At 41.8% G+C, this 25253-nt stretch overlaps 1 protein-coding gene across 5 annotated transcripts in view; it reads right to left on the bottom strand.

Annotated features, from left to right (window-relative positions):
- Positions 1-25253, bottom strand: part of pcdh15b (protocadherin-related 15b) — a 138812-nt gene that overhangs the window by 92629 nt on the left and 20930 nt on the right. For all 5 annotated transcript variants that reach the window (XR_004612080.1, XM_034569727.1, XM_034569728.1 and 2 more), the window contains exons 3-9: positions 16126-16140; positions 15096-15161; positions 8137-8297; positions 7420-7575; positions 4418-4537; positions 3734-3844; positions 876-1046 (exon numbers count right to left, since the gene is read on the bottom strand). Coding sequence is in view for 4 of the 5 variants with exons in the window: in XM_034569727.1 (XP_034425618.1) it covers positions 876-1046; positions 3734-3844; positions 4418-4537; positions 7420-7575; positions 8137-8297; positions 15096-15161; positions 16126-16140 (800 nt within the window). In the remaining variant the exon portion in view is untranslated. The remainder of the gene's footprint in view (positions 1-875; positions 1047-3733; positions 3845-4417; positions 4538-7419; positions 7576-8136; positions 8298-15095; positions 15162-16125; positions 16141-25253) is intronic.

Here is a 25253-nt window from a genome sequence, read left to right as displayed (position 1 = left end):
ATAAAGGGCGTGTGTGTGTGTGTGTGTGTGTGTGTGTGTGTGTGTGTGTGTGTGTGTGTGTGTGTGTGTGTGTGTGTGTGTGTGTGTGTGTGTGTGTGTGTGTGTGTGTGTTAAGGGATGAATGCTCTGCTGAGTTGTCAGAGTTGGGGATTTTGCCTGCAGCAACTTTGTCTCAAGTCGCTGTGGAGAACAGCATCAGCTAAATGCCCAAGAAACAAATGCAAAATGACTTTATATAAATATATAAATACACAGCTGCGTAAGCATAAAAACATATGACAGAGCGGCAGACTCACTTCTCTAACACTTGTTTTTCGGGACATTTACACCTGAGATGTACAATCTCAAAAGCCCAAAAAAAACACAGTAACCTTTTCAAAACTGAAATAAAACATAGCTCTATAACTCGAACAGACATCTTTTATTTAAGTTTAAAACTTCTTTGTTCTTGAGATGCCAATTGCTTATAAAGTCTGTGCTAGACCTGACACTGAACAGCAGTACACACATGGATGATGTTGGCCTATGTTCTCATTACTTGGCAGCTGGTTAGTGGCGCCTGAGGTTTTCTAAATGTCAGATTGAAAATAAAAATATAAAAAATTAACAAAATATGTAATATATATATATAGGCAGAAAATAAAAAATTGTGCGGATGAGCCCTGAGAGATTAAAATTTCATGTTTAATCTCAACGTCCATCTTAACCTCACACTAAAAGCACATGCACGCATCCACATGCACTACTGCGGTCTGCTAAAAAAAGAGGAAATGGTGGGAAGCACATATTCACACAGACCAACATGCCAACATGCCCCCTGCACAAAACATATAAATAGAAAACGGTATATATTTACATAAAGGCCACAGACTCACCGGCTCTGTCAGCTCCAGTACGTTGGCCTTGTACGTGATGGGACTGCAGTCACGGGTGTTTCCCACGAGTGTGCACGGCAGAAACATGGGACCCAAGTCGTCACCGTCCAGCACGTCCACGGTCAGAGTGGTGGTGGCCGTGCGGCGCTCGCTAGGGTAGGGGGCTCGATCCTATAAGAGAGAGAGCGAGAGAGAGAGAGAGAGAGAGAGAGAGAGAGAGAGAGAGAGAGAAGGGTTTGATTTCATTTTGAGTTGATTCTGCACGATTCTTTATTTGGATATCTTCATCTTCAAATCTTGAATAACGAGAGACCTGCTAGTTCTGCTGAATACTTTCAGGACATCATCAAAGCTGCCGGGAACTCTCAGAGCCGTCAGAGTCTATTTATACCTCATTAAGAGCAACTAAACAGGTTTTTATTGCATCTATAACATCTTCATCTCAGCACAGCTCTGTGTAGACGGCCCGGCACGATACAGACAAACTGCTCTGCTCGTTACATCGATTTATTTCATTAATAATGTCGTACGTAAGCTGGTAAAGTAAGCAGAGATTACACCGATTTTAAATTCCTTGACGAGCTCACAAAAAGAAAAACTTAAATTAGTTATTTTTTTGCAAATTGTTCAACCAGAAGATGGTATTAATTATAAAGTTCGAGTAATAAATTTCTGCATCTTGCCGTTAAATAAGTGGTGGAAAGTTTAAGAGTCAAACGCAGCTTCCAGGCTTCATTAAAGAACATTCATTTAGAAATCTGACCAACACAGATGGAAAGTAATTGGATTTTAATATCACAAGAAAAGATGATGCCTGTTGCTGTGCTCCTGCCTGTGCCCATTCACTGAAGAACCATGAACAACCACAAACCAATTAAGTGCTTGAAAACAAAGTCTAAGTATTTAGTCAACAGTCAAGTTTTACTGTATTTTAATAAAATCACCTCGGTGAAACAGTTTCCTTAACTCGCCTATGCTTTCAGGTTTAATGATATTAAACTATATACCGTTAAACCGTACGCAACTCATCTGTATACCCCAACCTCAGTTTTACGTATCCATAATAAATCCTACTACAGATTAATTACATATTGATTAATTTGACATTTGTAAAACCAAACATTTTTCAACTCTTGCTCCCAGTAATAAACTGCAATCAGAATGTTTATATAGTGTAGTCCTCCAGATTATAAATAAAGAATAGATTTATGAAAAGGTTTTAAAAAGCATCTTCAAATAAGAAAGAAAAGAAATCCAGGCATCTGTTGATATTGTCTGTGAATGAAGAACACAGCTGTCAGCCTCTCACATTTTATTCAGAAAATAGAAATTGAATTACTCTCATACATTCCACGGCAAATATTTTCATTGCGCAAACAATCTCAAGCTTTTGAAAATAAACATCTACATCAGAACGTATGACCTTCATACGACCAAAATGTGTACACGCTGTTAAGTTTCTCTATAGAAGAAGACCTTCAGTGAAATAGTGAAATATCAACGCAACCAATTCATAATGACACACCTAGTGGGACATCGAAAGTAAATTAACAGACTTTTATGAATGCACATGTATATACACTCTTTGGTGAATTCATCTTGTGTCTTATTACTTGTTAAATTTGATCCAATTACAAAGGCAGCTGCAAAAGGAGAAACACTGGATCTCTATGTCCTTCACATTGTTCCCGATGGTGTCTGCACATCCGACAGTAGAGTTGTACATATCAGCACAGACCCAGGTTGTAGAAGAAGAAGTCGCCATGTATCACAGGGCTGACACACGCATCAATCACCTCAAATTAACCTGCATGTCTTCGGAATGTGGGATGACTCCCGAGCACCTGAACCTTCTGGCTGTGAGGTGACAGTTCTAATCACTACACCACTACGATATGTCATTAAAAGATATTTTCATTTCTTGAGGAGGTTATAAGTTTATGTGGCTCACTCAATTAGCGCTTCATTTTCCCCCCTCATGCAACACTGACCTGAAAAAACTCAGCCTTATTTCAAGAGGTTCTTTTACCCACTTGTGCGTCTCCGACTATTTTCTGTGAATTTATATTCAGCAAAGTCGCAGCCACTCAAAACACTCTTAATATTGTATTAAGATGAACAGTGAATGTGTCAGGCTTTCAAGCAGTCAGACACACATTCGTCTTTCAGCGTGCTGTTGACTTTTAATAATGTTTCCAGGCTAAACGGGCCCGGAGAAATATGACTATTTGCAAGAAAGACTTTGTAAGCGAGGTTTTAGTGTCACAACAAAAAGCTTAATGGCCCAATCAGCAAGCTAAATAATTTTCTGTCAAACCTGGGTGGCGTGTTTCTACCACTGTACCCCGAGAGTCCGTTTTTACACATGGACTGAAATTAATAGGGCTGTTAAACCACTTAAATAAATAAAACACACAATGTGCTGAGAAAGAAAAGGAGAGAAAACAATATTAACAGAGACATTAGTAATAATTAAGGATGCTATTACACTTCCCTGAGGCTGATTCAGCAGAGCAGAAATAGTCTGTCTGTAACGGTGGTGCTACCATAATAATACCAGTGTACATAAAGATAACATTTAACTTTAGGGTGGAGACTATTCTCCCACTCAGTCGGGAGACAGTTTATTTTCTTGAGCCTTTGTAGTTGGCCTCAGATCAAAACTTTACTTATTTTCCTTCTTTTATTTTATCCATTCTCTATACAGCTTATCCTTAAAGGGTCTCGAGGGGGAGCTGGAGACAATTTGTTTTTATATTTCATTTTCTTTCTTTCTTTTATACTATATGAAAAAGAAAAAAAATACGATATCATCCTGAGAATTGGTCTTAGCTGCATGATGAAGAAAAAGCACTTACGTTAGCCTGTATGATGACCAGGTAGCGTGTTATCTCCTCGTAGTTGAGTCTTTCTCTTAGGACCATGGAGCCAAACAGTGTCAGCGGGATGTCGAAGGTTCTGTTGGCTGTCTGAAACACGCACGCACACACGCACACGCACACACACACACACACACACACACACACACACACACAATGAAAACACAAGCACTGTGAGTCACTCACAGGGTCAATGGTGCAGTTTAAAAGATAAACTCTTTAAAGATAGTTCAAAGAGTTTATAGATGAGATAATGTAACAATCGTGGGAGGAAGGTGGAAGAAGACGAGCACCAGTAGTAGCACTGTACTCCTCTATCAGCCAAGAGTGTGATTTCATTATTACGAAACCATATTCTTTATTATTCCGAGTTACTATGAGTTTCACAGCTAACGGGATATGATATATAAAATATAATAAGGAAGGAGTCAAGTGGAATCTGCTTTAAAGCAAAGTATTGAGAGAAAGCTGATATTCTAATGATAACTTAAAGCTGATATATGATATTATATAACAATTAAATAAATGCATATACAGGCTTTTCCCAGTCTTTGCTTTCAGCTATCACAAATTTTATGAAAACAACAAACCACAAGACATTATGAGTTCATAACCTGACTACATCAGGCGTAGAGGAGTTCATTAGGCAGATAGACAACCTACCGGGTCTTTCGGGTTGTACTGGATCGTGTACTCTATCTGTCCGTTGGGCCCGTCGTCGATGTCGGCCGCCCCGTTGTTCCCCCAGAAACCAGAGAAGATGGTGGTTCCGACTGGTGTCAACTGAAAAAAACACAACAGAATCTCAGCATCGTTGTCGACAAGCTCCCACAACATGGCGTCAAAGACTCACACTCTTTACCACTGTCACTAAAACAGCTCCTATCCCACACTGTTGTGTCTTGTCTTTTGCGTCTGCTGCCGGTATGTGGCAGAGATAAAGACAGGACACATTAAAAAGATTGTGATATGTGTTTGGTCATGGGGAGTCTAAGTACCCCACTGTTTCTACTAAACAAACACGAAAAGACTTGCTGTGTTATGCTTATTGTTCTCGAATGGGGCTGGAGAAGGAAGATCGCTGTGCAGTTGCTTGTGTCTTTTGATTTGCACTGCAAATTAAATGAAATGCAGGCAGCAGAGTTCGTCCAGTGTCTTCACTCTGTGCCTTTCTCCATCTCACCACTGTGGATATTAGTTACACCTCATTGCCCCATCTCATAAAAGTTTCAACGTGAGGAGTAACAGTGGAAGATTCGGCAATTGAAAAATCACACATGGTATGTTAAGAGCACTTGTCACAACAGAGAGCATCAGCATCTTTACGCTGGTGTTTGATTTCAGAGAAATGAAATAACACAGAAACATATTGGACCCAAATGCTCGTGGTTATAAAATAACGAGCCCCTGTTAAAATAGATTAGCCATAGCTTATTACTGCCTCCCTTCTCACAGTGAAATGAACAAAATTAATGAGTTCTCAACAGCGGTGGAGTTGGAAGTCGCAGCTAAAGCAACATTTCTCAAAGCATAAAGCTTTAAAACTCTCAGGATTCTCTGCACAATGTTCGTGTTTGCATGTTGCTAAACAATTTTATTTGAAGTATGGACGAATTCAACTTAACCATTGAAGAGTTATTTTATGGTCAAGGGTTTAATTTATGTGTCAATACCATTAGTGTGGCAGCTAACTGATTACTGGTTGTTTTACCTTTAAAAATGGGAAAACCAGAGCAAAATTATTTATTCAGATATATACACTAGTCTATAGTATATTGTGTAGTATACATGATGTGTCAGTATTGTCTAAAATATTATTACTATATATTGGCCTTTGTATCCAATGCAAATACTTTGATTTTGCCTTAAATATCTGTTTTAAAATTCACTTTAATACCTGTGCAACAGCACATACAGTAGTATCTCTATCTTCAACGTAGAGGAACGAGTTACTAGATATTCAGAAAGATGTTCAGTTTGATTCAAGTATTTCTGAGGGAAATTCTAAGTATGAGAGTTGAACACTTTCCACTGCACATGAAAGGAACAACTTTGCCAAGCACAAATTGCTGTGCTGTATTATTATTATTATTTTTTTCGGTGCCGCCGTGTGCCTCGGGATCTGTGATTAGGTGTCAGAACTTAAGTCTAATCTCCAGACAGCACAAGAAACATTTGAGATTAGGTTTAATTTAGCTGCTGCACCAGTGATTTGTTACATCACTTCCCTCAACAGGGTTATCTATGCCTCCCACTGATCGCACAATGGTCCTCAGAACGCCTTATGCTGTCACTCTGCCACTTTCGGATGCGGCTCTAATGAAACAACTCCGCGCTCGGGCATCGGTGCCAGCTCATGAAATCAGCCACAGGGATCACCTTGTACCGGAAAAATCTTTCACAGTGAGCTCATAAATTGTATCCTTGACATAAATTATAAATAACCCTATTGCCTTGCCTGTGTGTTTTCATCCGTCTGCCTCTCTTTCTTGCTCATTACAATTGCTAGTTATTGACAACTGAAAAGCAGGTGTAATGTAGATAAAGCTGGACGAACTCCTGACTCACTCGCTCAACAGGAAATTTACTGCATTGGGTGGTGGGAGTTCTGGGGGCAATATAAGTGAATTAGCCAATAGATCTCGGCTTAATGAGCAGACCTGCGCTCATATCTGAATAAATCTGCTCCCGCTTTTAAATGATTGCCCAAATCAGGACAAATATATTCATTCTTTTTATTAGCCTTGGCATGGCACAGGTATCACAGCATGGTGGTGCTTGAAGTGCATTATTTACGTGAGAGCAATGAGAAACTGAAGCGGTGTAAGAGGTGGCAGCAGAGTAAAGGAGGGAGGAAAAAGAAAAAGACTATCGGAGGTATATAGAGAGTGGCAGAGGAAAGGTGGGGAGGTTGAGGAAAGGTGACATAATGAAGAGCGGGGAGCTGTGCAGGGGCAGTGGAAGTGGAGGAGCCGGGAGGGAGGGAGGGAGGGCAGAGCTGCAAAAAACAGAGGAGAGGCCAAGAGAGAGAAAGAGAGAGGTTGAGAAGACAGATCGAGTTGGACAGGCTGTGGAAGACTGTATAATGAGATATTCTACTGGGTCCGCCTAAGGTTGCGCTGGCAGTGGGCTACACGTATCCTTGTCCAGTTAAAGTCTCAACCTCGTCTAGTTAAAATCTGCCTCCGCGGGCCACCGAGGACACACTAACTGTGGGACTGACATTGTAAAGACTATTCTGGAAGCCTCAGAATAACAGATTTAGATCCTTTCCTCGGCTGCTCAGAAACTCTGCGTGTGCTGTGCTGCCTTTAATTTTAGTCTGACAGCAAAACGCCATTGTACAATACTGCTTGGTGGAGTTTTCGTTATATTTAAAACACACTGCAGCATCCAGCTATGCCAGCGGGCAATACTTTGCGAATGCAGGTCATTTCTGTGGCATCTCTATCGCACGGGGAGAAAAGCTCGGTCGATGTATCGTCCTCCTGCTGGACTGTGTGTGTCTGCAAATGTGCTCTGTTGCCCTCCATCATGAGAGACAGCTGCAGGATGAGTGCAGCTCTTGATTCAGGTAAGAGACGGTAGAGTGTTTCTGTCACACTGGAAACCTCTCTGAGAAATAAATGTTTCACGTTTTTTGTGTGTGTGTGATTGTTTGGTACCTCGCTAACGGCCACATAGTATCTCGGCTGCTGGAATCGCGGGGCATTGTCGTTGCGGTCTCGGACCACGATGCGGACCTCGTGTAAAATCACTGTGCCGATCAGCTCGTTGGTACATTGAACCTGAACCACGATGGACTGAATATACGAGGGGGGCTGGGGAAGAGAACAACAGAGGCACAGACAGTGGTTATTAGAGTGTTGTCGGAAATTAAAACAAAACGATGACTGCCACCTTAGTGTATATTTACATTTAGTGCAGGATGTGATCATGAAAAACAATAAGTTGCATTCACTGTATTCAAATATCAACAGAAGGCTGATGGAGAGAAAATGGAACAAAAACATTTGCATTAGCTGGAAAAAGTGAAGAACATTCACTTCCACAATATTTACCGTCTGTAGTATTTACCATTGTGTTCATCTGTTGAAACAACATTACATTAAATATGCTCTAGATTTTAAATTCAGCAGCAGGACCTGAGCCACAGATTCATTAATATGTCAACTTCTATCTCAGAGTAAAGAGCCAAACCAAGCTGCTTATAAAATTAACAATAAGAAACTGTAAGATATGAAAAACAATAGATTGTTAACAAAGATGGACGCTGTGCTGATGAGCTGATGTCCATCTTTATAGAAAAGTCTATGAAGACCCGATAACAACAAAACCACGCGCACAGACATGTTTAAAATGAAATAGTTCAGGTGCCTTACATCTCTATCCAGAAGGCGTCCAGTGCTGTTGAGATAAAGGGCTTGTTTGGAAGGGTCGAGAATCACCCAGTAGTCGCGGTTGTCCCTTAGGGAAAGAGAGATGGTACGATCCGGACCCTCGGCCACGCCATTAATCTGCATGTTCTCCACCAACAAGGTTCCTGGAAAACAATGAAAACCCCCGAATGAACCTCAGAGGAAGATGCAATGACCAGAGTTCCTGGAAATCGAGTATGATTCAAAAGCAGATACGTGGTTTGGTCCTTAATCGAATTCTATGAAGAAAAGAAAAGAAAACCCTCTGTTCTCCGTCATGTTCCTTAAATCTACAGCACACGTGGAAACTATATGCAGCCAAGGGTCAAAGGTGATTAGACGAAGAAGCACACAAATTGAGAGAGACAGTAAACAGCATGTTGGATTTCAGTCAAATTAAACCAATTAATAGCAGATATTGGAGGATTTCTGTTTGTCTCCGACATTTAAACTGGATAACCAAATAAAATCCGTATTTCAGAGAGGGAGAGGAAGCTGTTCTGCCAGGATACAGTAAATATTCTAATGATGTAAATGTATGAATCTCCATGACTTTCACAAAAAAACCTCTTTAGAATGAATGAAAGTGCACATTGTAGTTTGACAGATGGCAAAAACACAAAACATGATTCATTTAACCTGCTTGACTCTTGAGCTGGTGAAGTGAGGAACTAAGAGGAATATTGAAAGACAGGGAGAAGGAGAGAGCGTCATAAATACAAACACAGAGACAGGACATGATCTGAATGGAAACCGCCTGCTGTTTATTTTCAGGCAATGCATATTATCTCTCAATCATAATCAGGCCCGCAGGAGTTGCATCAGAGGAGGGCGAGGGGTCAGAGAAGTTGCTCATGAAGAAAGGAAAAGCATCTGCAGGATCGGACACATTTATCGAGTCGATGAAAACCGAGCGCTGCTGCCAAACTTTTATCTTTTTAACCCTTTGCATTTGAATCTCTGTATTAAAAACCCACACAAACCAGAAATAGGATTTCTAGTGATTTAAAATGCAAATGGTGCAAATAGTTTTGAGGATTTTTTTATTGATTCTCACTGAAGTTCACGCTCATTCATATGTTTGATCAGTTTTTTTTAAACCAATGTATAGTCGTTTACTGGAAAATATTATCAAAGGTATGAAACTATAGATCCATTACCAGACCTGAAAATTAAATTAATAAAGATTTGTTTTCGTTTCCAATGTCATTTACAGACAAACCTAAACACGTATGAGTGTGTGTGTGTTACAGTGAGTGATTGACTGGGAGAGAGAGAGAGAGAGAGAGTAGGAAACAGACGGAGAGAAAATTAGAAATGAGAGATAAAGACAGAGATTTAGGGGAGAGGGGAAAGTTAGGATGCAAGATGGTTTGTGTTTACTTGCGTGTGTGTGTGTGTGTGTGTCTGCTCCACGCACATACACAACAATATGAACACACACATGAACTATGCCGTAGACATAAAAAATGGGTCATGGCCCTTCTGTGCTGCCATGGAAACCATGTCAAATGCCTTGCTGTGATTTGCTGATGTTAAATAAACCCGGGAACTTAATGAAATTGGTTTCTTTATATGAAAAATGGGTTTGAAATTGGAATTCATTAGGGGGAAAGTCAGTGCTCGCCATCCTTCGGCTATCGCTCCTCTGATTTCTCTGCTGCTGTCTTGCAAAATGAGTAGAAAAAGAGCACAAGCAGAGGTAAAAAAAAAAGAAGAAAGACAGAGGATTACCCTACAGTGTGTAACTGATGTGTCTAATTTAATTCCATACACCATCTAATATAAATGGGCTCTTTTCACAGTGACCTCACTTTATGTGACTGAATAGTGCACTCAGCAGCACCTGATTAAATTGACCCACGCGTTAAAGCACACAGGCAGAACCGCTCGTAGGGGCGGCCGGTGCGTGTGCGACGACGCCAAGAGAATTTCAGAGAGTAGCAGAGGCACAAAGGGCAATTAGACGGCCGGGGGAAATGAGAAAGATAGCAGAGGAACGATTGGGTTGAATGAGGGGGCTGATAGAAATCAAGAATAAAGAGAATAACAGGAGGAAATAGAAAGAAAATGAGCATTGTGGCGCCGCATTAATAGAATTTTTTACAGGACATTAGCTTAACTGAATGTGGAGACACAGCTCGCGGGCGTGAGCCAGGTGAGAGACACGGACTGAAAAGTGATCGTCGCATCTACCGGAGGATTCAGCTCATGGAGAGAGGAGGAGGAACAGAAGCGGTGAGTGACGGCCTGGATAAACCCTGCTAATTCAAACAGATCAATGCTGTCTGATGAGAGGATATGTTACAGAACTGTTTGTTTTCTTTTCTGATGAACTCACTCGCAATTGATGTAAGTGTCGAGCACTTAAGCGACGCCGCCATAACTGAGCAGAACTGAGAACATTCGTGCTGCAATGTGATGTTTGGCATAATTATGGTCGGCAGTCCCCCCCCCCCCCCCAACAAATTAGGTGATCCAAATGTGGAAGTTATTCGGTTTCAAAACATTAGTTTGAAATTGTATATGACACGAGCTTCATAGGGGAAATAAAATCATAACTTGTCGATTTCGCTCGACCTCCACAATCTGGAAGGGAAGTAAAACTCACAGCCAGCATTACTTTGCTAGCTTGTGATAACAAATCAACAATAATCTCGTCCATCAATTTCATGCTTTGTGAGATTAAATACGAGCATTTCATAAAAAAAGTGGCAATTGGCAATTACAGCTCAGCGAAGAGAAATGAGCTGAGCCCAGCGAGCAGACGCGATGTGATGGGCCACTGTCGACATTTAGCTTTGAATGCAACCGTCTGGATTTCATAGAAACAAATTAAAGTTAGATTACTTTCATGCAGCAGAGGCCTGTGGGCTTTACTTGGCATTTTCTGTCTCTTGTTTACTATCTCAGTGAGGTTTATCGATGGAGCAGCTGATGACTGCACAGGACTGTTTGTAGAGTGTCGAGCAGTCTCAGTCAAGTGTTTTAGAAAATAACACTGTAATGTCCATATTGTTAACAAGCACCAGGTTCAACAGGACGTCTTGGTAATAATTCATGTCTTTGATTGCACAGGTTTAAAAGTTAAACTCTATATTTGCGCCTTCAAACTGGATTCATCTGGAGGTTTTAGACTTGTTTGCTCGTGTTTAATTTGGATTCCATCCTCCCGTCCTGCTGGGTTTACTCTTTAGGATTCCTCTGTCACTACGCTCAACTAGTTTGGAAAAGCTCACGGGCATTTTCAAAGTTCACCAGTTTCTCCAGAGGAATGAAAAGGGATAAAACTCTGCAACTGAAGGACAATAAAGTAAACAGACAACTTATTCTGCCTCTTGCTGTCGGAGGTAAAATACTTCTCAACTCACGAGTGTCATAAATGTACACGTGTGAGAGACGTCTAGCTAATGTTTTTGTGAGGAGAAGAGACCTTCAGGTTACTGTGGGTCAAATGACAGGATACCATACGATGCAATACGACAAGATTTGACATATTGTACAATATATCATACAAGATATGATGCGATACAATAAAATATGATACAAAATAATATATATACGATACGACATAAGATACGATACATGTTGTCTCAAGGCGATACAAGTGGAAAGCACCAGTAAACATCAATGTCACTAAATACCAACACAATCCTCATTACAACCATCTTCCTCATCCTCATCCTCATCATTCTAAAACTTCACTGCAGCAGGTATTTAGCTTCTGTTACTTTAGCTGCCAAACAATGACTATAATGCATAATTTTGTGTTTATTATGTTGTTGTTGTGTTAAACTGTGAAGGAACATTCGAAACTGAAGATACTGACATCTCTTTGCTGAACCTAAGCCGTGTTCCTCCGTCTGTTCCCCGGGTCCCAGACACATCCACTCATTCTTATCAGCCTTTTTTTCTACATGTTCTTAAAATCACACTCCTAATTTCAATAGTATCTTCTGTCTGTGACATTTCCCTGGGCTAACTCCTATCTCGTTACTCGCTCTTCTTCTTCTTCCCTCACTTCTCTCTCCTCAAGTCTCTCCGACCGAAGATAATCGCCCTGAAGCTCGATTCCCTATTAAACACGTAGCACTATTTCACAGGCACGGAGCAAAACGCAACATCATGCAAACAAACCATTCCTCTGCTAAATTATTCCTCAACAACCCCGTTAAGGAGATTAGTGCTCACACAGGCACAAACACACACTTGTACATTTAGTATGAACAAATCATGACAAACACATTGTTGCTGAAGAAATAAACAGACGCAGACACTGTAGCAGCCTTCATTTCACTGTAATATCCCTCTATTACACAATACTGCATTAAAGAGCAAATACAAATGGCCAAAAAGTGGTATTTTGTTTTGATGCAAACTGTGTTATTACCACACATGGAAATCAGACAAGAGAACATAAGCTTCCTCAGCCAATCTGCACCTAAACTCCTGTTGTGGCATCAATACACAACATCTTCTCGCTGTCCAGTTTAAATCAGGTGAACGCAGAGAGGGGCTGATAAAAATAGTGATGGTTTTACATAGTGTTTGCTCACGGCAATAAGTTTAACAGCAGTATTGTAAACTTTATATCGCCCTGGGTTCCACTTCTCAGGCTACATGCCGGCTTCTGAGGTTGTACTGAGGGTGTGACCTGTAGACACAACTCAGGGCTGGAAAACAAATACTGAAATTTCATCTGCAAGTTTTGGAAAAATATATAAAATAAGATCAGAATAATAAATTGTTTCTCTATTCTTACACTTAATATTCTCCCAAAAATTCTACATAACAGGATGTCATTTTAGCTAAGTGCATTACTTCTACAGTTATTCACACACCATTTCTACATTAAACTTTTTCCTAATTATCATTAAACAGGAAAACACATTTTCATAATAATGTGTTAATGTTTAATGAGTTCAAACGTGTTTTATCCTGCCTCAGAGTAAAAGAGACACAGTAACATAATCGGGTTTAATTCATGTAATAAAAATAAAATACTTTTTTCTGGTTGACGAAATAATCCTCCTTGAACCATCCACATCTCACTGGAGGTAAATAATGAACAGGTCTTGTTGTTCTTTTCATGGATGTCCTACATATACACATAATGTACATCTAATGACCAGCAGGCTGACGAGTGGACACCCAGGTAACAGGAGAACACAGTGAAACAGGAGCAATAGGAGGATGGATAGTTTAATAAGGTGCATTAAGCCATCAGCAAACACATGCAGACCTGGCAGCCGAGTGGAGGGAAGGCGCCGCGCTCTCCTCCATGTTTGGTGTTGCTCTGCTAATCTCTGTTCATGTCAGTTAGGATTACTGTGATCAGGTCTCACGGTTTAAAGCCGTGTGGAGGAGCAGACATGGCAAACATTATGACAGGTCGCCGTTTCTGTACAGTAATCTATAGGCCGAAGATAAGCGTGTGATTTAACTACGGGGACCAACTTGCCTGTGTGTACATTTCAACCCCCCCCATTAGATTTAGTGGCCTTCCTCCAGGCCAACATAAGCTTTAATTTACTCCTGATTAATGGGAGGATTAAACTTGTCAATTAAAATGTGATCCCTCCTCTGAACATCACAGAATTTATGTTCATACACACACACACACACACACACCTCTGAACAGACTGTGTTTGGTTATATTCCTACTGTCTAAATGACACAACCATCAAACTAGGAGCCACTAATTAGCTTCTGCAGTTCGAGCTAACAAAACAAGCTGAGGATATATGTGTGTATATTAAGAGAAGAGATAATATTTGTTAATTTATAGAGACTACTTTTTTACCCCTTGACCACACGAAAGTACGACAGATTGGGATCCGATCCAACAAACCACTTCTTGAGGTGGTCAGGGACATATCATGATGACATTGAACACAAGTGTAAATGCAGTTGCCGTGTCAACCCACATACAACAACTTCACCGGGGGAAATAATAATCGCAGACTAACGAGGTAGCAGCAGCCGGTAAACACATGAAGCAGTCCTCTGCTCAGTCCTCATGTTATTCAAGAAAAGTCAAGACGAGAACCAAACCAGCAACACAACTTTACACAGGCTTCTATCTACTTCTATTCTTCCACCTCTACTGTTTTTCTGTACTTGCAAAAACAAGAGGGGGGATGTAACGTGAGCACAGCAGCATCGTAATTGAACAGATCTCAATTGGATCTCGATGTTTTCAGTTTAAAATCATTTAAATAAACAATTTATTTTTTAAATGAAACAGGAATTTGGACTTAATTTAAAACAGAGAGAAACATGTTGCCCTTCTCTATCTGTAGGTGACACAATCTGGATGTTGTGTTTATATCTGTTTCTTGGTTGAGCCAATAACTAATAGAGCTTCCACACAGTACTTTAATTAATGAGCTTTATTGGTTCTATAGTTGGTGGATTTATTGTCTTTGAATAGAGCCGTGGGAGCTGTGTTCCAATGTTTATTATATGTTTTATGCTAACCAAGCTAACTGACTGCTGCCAATGTCAAATGTCAAACTATTCCTCTAAACAAGCCGCCCTGTGAACGGCAGAATTCAGAAAAACAAGCCTGCACTAATAGACTGCTGCATCTTTTTCTTGTTTACCCTCATGCACAGTGACGTAGCGTAAACTAAAACGACCTAATGTCTTATCTCCTGCAACAGGGACCAGACTCACGCTAAGACACAGCTGGCCCACACCTCATGAATATGAATGAGTGCAGGGCACCTGCAACGTCGATCAGCAGCTGCTGGAAAGGTCAGTATCATCTAACAGTATTTGTTTATGGTTAAAGGTGAAGATAATCTCAAAAATTGTAATTCTGACAATATGTGCGTCAGTCACGTAGGAGGTGAAGGAAATGCTTGAACCCACTGAGAATGCAGAACAGAATTGAGAAGTGAAACGGATGAACACTTTACCGTTGGGGCTCTCTTCATCTATGGCAACGATGGTGGCAGGAGGACCCGACCGAGACAGTTTACATTCTAGGAGGTGTGAGAGAAAAACAGAAACAGTTAGCGTCGATACACTTTGGGGTTGATGTCATGATTCTGCCACAGTTTAAAAACTTCTAAACTTCTCATATTTGGACTTTTTGAAGCAGTTTTTGTTTGCGTCTTTGTTTTCTGTTGTTTGGACTTTTTTCATAACGGACTTTTGATTTACCTTTGTTTACATTTTCAGTTTCCAATTTCCTATCTTTATTTGTCTTTGTTTTCCCACTCCAGCACTAATGTGTGACACTAGAGCATAAAGTCTCTGTGCCACCCACTCTCTTCTCTCAGTGTTTGTTTTCATGTGCTTGTGTTTGTTTTCCCCTGGATTTCTTCCTGCCTAGGTTTTGCTGGTTTTTGCATTTTTGAGTTTGCCTGCTTGCTTTATTAAATGCAATGCATGTACCTCCCTTGCCGTGTGGCATCTAGGTTTAGGCCATTTCGCTGGATGTGACAGTTTTACCTCTTTCCAAACATTATAGAAAAGCTTGTCTTCACTTGATGAAAGTTTTTAGAAGGAAAACAGTAATAAACAGCTTTCAGGTTTGTTTCTCTTTCCGTTAAAATCAAGAGGCTGCTGCAATCACTCTGTAAAACCTGAAATTGAATTGGAGCGTGCACAGTGCTGTGTGTGTGTTTGTGTGTCAGAGATAGAAAACCACAACAAAGAACTGAGAGAAATGGGGGGGAAGTGGAGAAAAAGACTGAGGTGTCAGGGGTCAGCGGAGGGAAGTAGAAAAAAGAAGAAGATTATGATGGACAGGAAAGAGAAGAGAGAAAAAGTACAAACCACGGCTGAGTCATGCTCCGAGGATGACACGTATGTAGGGATGAATAACGGATAAGCCTGGTGGACCCCCTGCAGCCATCTCTGCAGGGTCACCGAGGGTTAATAAACTAACACAGTGACTGAACACACAGCGAAACAGAGGAAGAGAAAGGAGAGAGCTCTTACCCTCATATTGCCAATCTGCCGAAAGAAATAGCCCCGTCCCACGAGGAAGGAAGGAGGGAGGAGGAGGAGGAGAGGGAAGTTGGCAGCCGAGGGAGAAAATGAAGGAGAGGAGAAAAATAATTGTGAAAGATAACAATTGATCTTCAAGACAGAGTCAAACATGAAATTACAGCAAGTGATGTTTTAAAAAGTAGAGTGACAGCAAATAAGAAAGATGCTATGACGTGTGCGTGTTTGCATTTACAATATTGATGATTTATCTCTTTGAGCTTTTCCACCTGTATTGACAGCCACCACCCACACTCACTGTATTACTATGAGAAATGATTCTAACCCGAGCTGCAGGCTGAAATTGGACCCATTCAGTGTTCTGGAAAACAAACAGCAACAACGTGTATAAGGATTCGCCTTTTATCCTCTCGGTCCTTACATTCAAGATGCAGAAAATACTAGAACAACCACATTCAGCAGACGGGGCAACATCATTGTTACGGCTCTCGAGGATGGCTAGAAAAAAAAAATACAGGAAAGGCTGGAAGACGGATATCTGCTCACCTAGAAAATAGACTTCATGGAACAATGATCGCACTCTCTCTCCCTCCCCTGTCATGATTAAGCTTTACAACTGTGAGACACCATAGATTATCTCAGGATCCATTGCTATTGTTTCTGGTTTCTTGCTTGGGGGGGGGAGACGGTATTGAATGTTCACAAAAACAGATTAAACTGTCCAAGGCCTCGGAATTAGCTTATATCTATAGTGCTGGAAATGACTGGTTTTCTAATTTATCACGGTGACAGGGAGGCGCAGGCTGTTTTCTGAGCTCACAGGCACGCTGATGCAGGGCTTGACATTAAGGCATTGACATTAAGGCTCGGCCACTTGTCTGGGAAAAGTAGATTTCTTTGTGAGACATTAACTCGCACCGTTGGACAAGTCATACACAAATGAACAGACAAACTAGAATGACACAGAGTAGAGCGGATAGACCTCCACCCAGGCCCAACAGAAAGCAAATTGAAGAAATCAAGGGAAATGTTGAAAAATAAATAAATCCTCGATCAAACCCCTTATCTGGATCCGCACCAAATTTTAATGGGTTCTTCCTCGGGTTGTGTAGTTGTTGTGTAATCCTGTTAGCAAACAGACAAACAAACAAATAAAGACGGAGGTAGAAACTGAAATGGCAGCAGCTCATACCTCCAACTGTCCCCTTAAATTCAATCAAGCTGTGCCAAATTGATCACACTCATAAATATCAGTCCCCTTAATGTGCCTATAAATTTTTCCCATAAAGATCCATTAATTATTCCCTGGTGAAAACTTGAAAGTGAAAAAAGATAAATCCTGAATCGGCCCCTGATCTGGATTTGCACCAAGACTTAATGGGATCTTCCCTGACTCATCCCATGTCCTTCCGCCAACTTCCCTGCTAATCTGACCAGTAGTCGTTGCGTAAAGCTGCTGAGCAACAGACAAACAAACAAAACACAACCTCCGTGGCGGAGGTAAAAACATCCTCACCTAGATGCACGACCCACAGAACAATAGTCAGTAGTTACATCACACTCCACCACCTGGACTGTGCTTCAGATGACAGATGTGTATCCCCTGCTTCACTGCCTGCTTATCCTTCAGTGTAAGCTGATGCCCCTCATCTATTACTAATCATCCATTTGTTCTCTACGGTGCGTCTCCGTCTCCGTGTCTCCTCCCTCCTCCGTCTCCTCTCATCTGCCTCCTTCTCCACAGTTGCCGGCCTCCCCGATAATAAAAAATTCAATGGGATGAAACGGCGAAGCGCCCGGGTCGTAATGCAAAGAGACAGATGAACACGACGAGATGTGGAAAAGAATTGAGCTAAAACTGAACACCCCCGAATACAGGTGATGCTAATTTAAAGCCCAATTCTCACGGTGTCGGCAGGAAATTTGAAGAAATCGTCGGCACGTCCTTTAAAGTGTAATCTCGATTAAAACAAATGTGTGAGTGCGGAAAAGTTTCACCAAAGAGACGAAATTGAGCAATTAAGTTGCCACATTCTGTTAGCGACATTAAATCAATGCAGTTTTTCTTAGTTTTACTGCAGAAAACTCACCAAGGAGGCAAACTCGGGATTAAAAGTGAATTGAATTTAAATGCAAATTCTCTGCTTTTCTTTCTTACAGGTCACAGACATATTTCTTCCAAAGGATTCACCTGTTTTTCTGAGATATCAATGGAAAACGCTCCGAGTTAGCGCTCTCTTGTCTGCAGGCCCTCGTGTCCCTCGAGTGTCTCGAGTGTCTCCTCATGCACCACCCACTAAAGTTTACCTCTGCAATTCTCCCCTCACTGATACGCACTTGTCTTCCAGCGAGCTCTCACTGATTCTCCTCACTAAGCTTGCCCTCTTCTGAAGTTTCAAGGGAAAAAATCACGTAAATGACTTTGCGCATTAACAAGTAAATAAATCCATCTGATGCCAGGTTTGTGTCACGCTGATGAAAAGCTCTGTGGAGAGCTGAGCGAGGTGAAGCACTCAAGGTGTGAACCGCGATGAATAAAGACAGAACAATAGACGAAGAACTTTTAAATAGACCTCGCTGCTCAGACAATATCACAAAGCAGTCAATGAGAGAAGCTCGTTCAAGATTTATCATCCGTCCGACGCCTCCTTATTTAAGCCTGAAGTGTTTCAATCAATAACCTCTTTATTCCCTTTTCACCTTCTTTCCATAGACATCAGGCAGCAGAGTAAACATGTACAGGTTGCCAAGAGGGGGCAGAGAAAGAAGACGCCTTTCACCACAAAGTTCACTGAGGAGGAGGAGGAGGAGAGTCCACACAGACTGAGCCTGTTGCAAACAACTGTTGTTGTTCGGCACACACACAGAGACACACACAGCTTAGCAACCGTCTCCATGACACACACACACACACACGCGCTGCCTGAGAGCTTCATGGCACAACCCCATGTGCACATTCACACCACTTTACACAGTTTAAACGGCCGAGGCCGTACACCAGCCTGCAATCGCACGCTCACACATGCTCGAGTTACCATAAAATATACATGCTGAGACTGTGACACCTGGACAACGCTGATTGTGTTTGTGTGGAGCAAGGATTCATTGCATATGTCGACTGAGTCACTCCACAGAGAGAAGCTGTCACTTTACCGACTACAGGAATTAACTTTGGACTGTGCTTCTGTCGCAACATTAATGGAGTAGTTCAACATTCATTGAAAACCTTTTCCTTTCATACTTCTGAGTTTGAAAAAAAAACGTAATAACATTTTGCTTAGTGAGCTTAAGCAGGAGCGTTTGAACAAAGCTTCCCATTCTCCAGTGTTTGTGCTAAGTTAAGCTAATTAGATGCTGGCTTTTGTGTGTGTGTGGGTGTAGCAATGGAACATACTAATGTCTGTACTGAAAATATAAAGCTACAGACCAGTTAGCTTAGCTTAGCATAAACACAAGGAACAGAAGGAAGCTTGAGCCTGTTCAAGAATAACAAAATGGTGTTCGGCTGAATAATTAGACCTGTAGTGTTTATGCACATCCTGATAGTGACACACTATCTACAACAATGTTAAAAACCAGAATGAAAATAAATGCATAACGCATAAAACAACGATGTATTGCAGTGTTGTGCTGCGGCTGCAAACTTTCTCATTTCAGGGGAAGCATCTTCTCTCTAGTCTGAGTTAATAATAGTTTCTAAAGCTCATCAGTCTTGTTTCTCCCTTTGCCATATTGTGAAAAACTCATGTGGGTTGAAGTTGTACTCGACTGCATTCTGCTTGTGACCATCTGTTAAACACTTGCTTGGCTACCCCGCCTGGAGTGGAGCTTGTGATGGGGGGGAAACCCAGTGATGGTGAACTCCAAAAACAACATGCTGAAATAATGTTTGAGCATATAGCGAGGTAGCCAAGCGGATGTTATTTCAAGCGACGTCTGCGCTGATAAGATTTCTAAGAAGAGTTTTTTCTTTCTTTTACGACGAGACTGTCCAGCCTGGTGAACCAGACTGGAGTGAAATGGACGATACTGGGCAACAAGGGAGCAGTTGTCTGTCTGGAAATATGCCCTTGAATTAAGTGTGATATTGAGACGTCACAAATGTCATTTTGCAATAAGAAACACTGTTAAATCTGGATTAAAATGTCTTTGTCTCTTCCACAATTAAAAAAACAATGTTATTAATGAGGATTAATTGCATCACATTGACCCGGTACTGTGCACAATTTGTGTGTGTGTTTGTATGTGCGTCACATTCCCTCAGCATGCGGGGGTGTGCGGCCATTAATAGAGCTCCACGGGGTTTGTGAGTTAATTACAAACTGGGCCCTTTTGAGCAATTTTAGGATAATCTACTTTTTAAAAGCAAATTATAAAAAATGTGTAGAAAAGCAGAATGCAAGTAATTATCTTTCAATAACCTTGATGTTGTCTGTCAGCTCGCAACACTTCATACGTTGCTGTCAAACGAGCCCAGAATGCTTTGCCACATAACTGACTTGCTGAATGAAAATCCTTTTTTTACAAATACATTTTAAAACACATAACATCGTCTTCTAAATGAGAGAGAATAGAGTGAGTGGGTAGTGAAGAGCTTATATACAGAAAAAGACATATGAGAAAGGGCGTTTAGTTGTTTTTCCGCGTGTTCATGTCCTTTTTAAGCTTCCATCAGCAGGAACCTCAATCTCCACCTCTCCCTGGGGTCCGATTCCTCTCCGTCTCCTCTATCCAACCACCCAGCCGTTCATCCATCATCCATTCATCATCCATTCATCCATCCATCCATTCCCATGCAACCCCTGATCCATCCATCCAGAGGACAGAGAAGGAGAAAAGGGGACAAAATTGGGGAAAAAAAGAGGGAGATAATTTGAGGGAAATGAAGAGAAGGAATTAGAGGAGGGTTGGTGGAGGAAGATCTGAGAGGAGAGGAGAGGAGAGGAGAGGAGAGGATAGGAGAGGAGAGGAGAGGAAAGACAATGTGACCTTGTGTTAGATTGATGTATCTCTGGAGAAAACGGATTGTCGACCCGCTCGCACACAAAAAACACACACACACACAAATAGACACACACAGGGTCAGTGCTGTAGGAATATCTACTTTGTCACTGTGCTGGCTTATCCATTATCCTGACTCTCTCCCTTCCTCTCTGTCTCAGTGTGTCAGGTCTGTTTCCAGCCGCTGTGCGACTGAACACGGCTGACGGAGGTAGTAGTGGTAATCAGACAGTACTTGTGCTCAGGATACACGGTGGAAATACATAAACAGCAGTGACCCCAAATGCTCCTGAGGTGGTCGGCAACTGTACATGAATAGAAATGTAAAGGAGCAGCTCGACACTTTAGGAAATACATTTGTTTGGTTTCTGAGAAAGAGGATGACTCAAAAAATGTGCAACTATTCCACGTTAATGTTTTTCTCACTTCTTGTTTGGTTCGTCCTCTTTTCTTTTGCAAAAGCGTTGACACTGGTTTGCTGTTCAATCTGAACTTCATCCTCCTTCAGTGAGCACACACTTGATCAGTGCACTCTTCACACAGAAGGTCCTCCAGGATAAAGCATATAGCACTTGTCTATTCATACAAACCACTGCCAGCTCAGCCATAAGAGGCGATTTGGGGATTCAGTGCCTTGCCCATGGACAGTTCCACATGCGGAACACTGACCATCTGGTTTGTGGACGACCGAGACACGTGTCCCGTCTGTAAGTGTGTGTGTAAAGCGCAAAGTCAGATTAAGTGGGACAAATAATAGCAATAAGTGGTATCCACATCCATTATCTACACTTCCCTTGAGGGCCCCCAGGGGTCGCTGGAGCCAGTCCCAGCAGACGTTGGGTAAAAGGCAGGGTACACACTAGGCAGACCGCCAGGGTATTGGCGAGCCAGTCATGCTACGGTCAATTTAGAGTCTCCGATTAACCCCAATCGGCCTCTTTTAGAATTGGTATCTGGAGAAAACCCACGTAGACACTGGGAGAAGACGCAAACTCCAGACAAGAAGATACCGGGATTCTAACCTTCTGGCTGTGAGGTGACAGCGTTAACCACTGCTGCAACGTGCTACCTGGGGAAAATTGCCAATCTATATAGCTGTACATAGGCTTCGACAGAGTTGGGGGCTTAAGAGGGAGCTGATAGGAGGTGATGAGATGGAGGAAGATGGGCACAAAGACAGAGGAATAAAAGTAGGTGATGTTGAAGTGAAGACAGATGAGACAGTTATTCACCACTGATGAAACGTCTAAGGAAAGTGGTTAAAAGATATTATCGAGTGATATAGAGCTATAATTGGAGCTTTCTGAGTTTTTTGTTTTTCACTGTGTGAATTGAAAGAGATGTCGGCGGGGATTCAGACGTCTGGAACCACGCAGGCTCGAGTTTGAAAATGAGAAGGGATGAAAATATCATTTGGTCTCGAGCTTTGAGGCAATTGATGGACAATCAATGCGAGCACTTCAGGCTAAATACCAACGTGGGCCCACTACCTTTGTGCTATCCATCTCCAGCTTCCCCCCATTCTCATGGAGAGTTTACCATATTAAGATCCAGCTGGTGAGGAGAGGAAGTGGACGATGCAGAGATGTGAGTGCTGGATAATGGAGGAAACATCACATAAATATTACTCGCTGTGCCATAAAAACTGCTTTGGTTGTGGAGATAGATTCATACACTTCTCCACCACAGCGTTTTCCAAGTCTGATTAAACTCACGGAAAGTGCAGTGCAGTAAAATTGCAATAAAATATTTGTTGTGGTTTTAAATATTGCTTTGCAAATAATCCTTGATGACGGGAAGAACTCCAAATAAAAAGCACGTGCATGATCTAAACAATAGACGACATACTGTCGGTCACATCAACAGCTAAATGAGTCGATAAGTTTCTATAGTAGAGGATGTTTTCAACTCAGTGTGAATGAACCTGTTTCAGGTCGAGTCAGATTTATTCATGCAGCACTTTAAAAAAACAGCAGGAGTTGAGCCAAAGTGCTTCACAAACACGTTGAGGGAAACAGTGAAAGAGAAAAAGGCACAAAAAGGTAAAAGTAAATTAGATTAAAAGAAGAGAGATTTTAGCTAAATAATTAGACAGAATCAGGGGAAATTAAAAGCGAGATTAAAATGAAATATTTTAAATTAGGTTTAAAATAATCTATAGCAGAGCAAAGCCTAATGGGACAGGAGACTATTCCAGAGCTCAGGTGCAGCAACAGTTTCTAGACGAGAAAGGGGAATTGACAAGAGGCCTCAGTGACCTGGGATCAGTCTTAGAAAATCATTTTCTCAGACATGGTATCCACATGTTAAGCGGAGGTGACTAACTACTTGTCTGGTCTTATCGACAGTATCTGTATATGTGGGGTTCGATACCTCGGACACTTTGACATGCAGAGGGGAAGAGCCGGAATCAAAACCGCAGACATTCCCGCTCCACCCGCTCTACCTCCTGCGGCACAGCCTCCCTCTTATTGCAGAGAGCTCTACAGAGCTGTGAGCGTGACTTCATTCAGACTGACACCTCAGGATTGGTTTGGAACAGGGCCACAGTCTTCACACTGTGAACTGACATTCATTCTTTTCTTTTTTTTTCTCCCAGTGCATCATGCAGAGAAAGCTGGCGGGCGTGAGAAAGACACGGTGAGAGAGAGCGTGGAGGAGAGACTTCTTTTAATTAAATGAGGAGAACGTCTGGCAACATCTGGTCCAAGTAGTGTCGTACTCACATGTTTACATCACACACTCGCTCAGACAAGTGCACGGCTTCATGCAGGATCACAGAAAGGAATACATTCACGAACATTTATGTTTAATGAAAGAGCGGCTTGAAGACAGACGCACGTCACACTCGATATACGGCGACACGAGCAACAGCCACCTACACACGGCAGCCTTTAAATTAATTCATAATGAAAGCAAAGGAATTCAGAGGGTCTGCATTTCAGTCTCCGGCACTAGTAACAATAAATAATGTCGTTGCATTGACAACACGTAGACAGAGTCAGAGTCCCAGAAATTTCCGCAAACAAAGCTGAGTGAAGCTGTTCAACTTTCAGCTAAAAGCTGATTCGACACACTGTGTGGTCTCCCACCCTGGGAACGAGGCTCATTACAAATTATACCGCAACTCTCATCACTCGGGAACCAGGAGGAGAATGAATATAAGACTCTTACTTTGGGACCTAAGCTAATTAAAACACGCTGGTACTCCTGTCAGGCGGGGGGTCCAAACAGCGAAAATCAACCTCTCATCCCCGGGACTCCGGCTCATTAAAAACACACTAGCGCTGCCGTCATGAGGGGACGCAAACTGAGTAAAATATCGTGTGTCAGCCACAGACCCGGGCTTATTAAAACATACTATTCTTGTTATGTGCAGAATAAAGGCTGCGATCCAGTTCTCTGAGCCCCTGCCAACAGTTTAGGAGACACAGCTTCGTGGGTGCAGCAGGTGGACAGGTGTGATGAGGGGAAACAGAGGAGATACGGATGCGCCCTCCGAGATCTGAATTAAGGGGATGTCTAGAACTGTATACCCCCAACAGACAGATTTACTAATAATCCACATGCACACTCGCAGACATGCTTTATGCCTCCATATGCTCGATCAGCCCACAAGCGCACACACTCGCAGACATTCACCTTTGGCTGCGGCGGCCGTCAGCTAAATGCCAACCAGATAAATCTCAAGGACTAAGAGTTAAATGGAAAATTAAAATTCTGACAAATCGAGCAAAAAGTCAAGAGAGCATTATGCTGAGCTCTCCCACCGGCGATGACTTCATGTCTGTGTGACCTCGCTTCAGTTCATGGAAATGTGGATGTGTGTTTTCAGCATTATCATATCCCTGCTGTAATTTCCCCCATTAACTGTTACCATTGAATTGGAAATTGGAAATGTGAAGTGAGAGAAGAAACGACAATGAGGAAAATAAAACAGCTGATAAAACCTCAACATCCACCATTAACATCCAAAGCCAATCTTGGACCTTGCGAGGTCACTGCTGACATGGAGTCGAGCATTTGGAACGTCTGGGTCCTGAGATTAATTTCATATTTAATGCTGTCGAATCAAAAGTGGGCAGGTTATTATCTGACTAGGGAAACTGTGGTTAGCG

Source organism: Hippoglossus hippoglossus, chromosome 19, assembly GCF_009819705.1.
Source record: "Hippoglossus hippoglossus isolate fHipHip1 chromosome 19, fHipHip1.pri, whole genome shotgun sequence".
Taxonomy (NCBI): Eukaryota; Metazoa; Chordata; class Actinopteri; order Pleuronectiformes; family Pleuronectidae; genus Hippoglossus; species Hippoglossus hippoglossus.
Note: the sequence above shows the minus strand (reverse complement) of the source record. Positions and strands in the feature narration are given on the sequence as shown.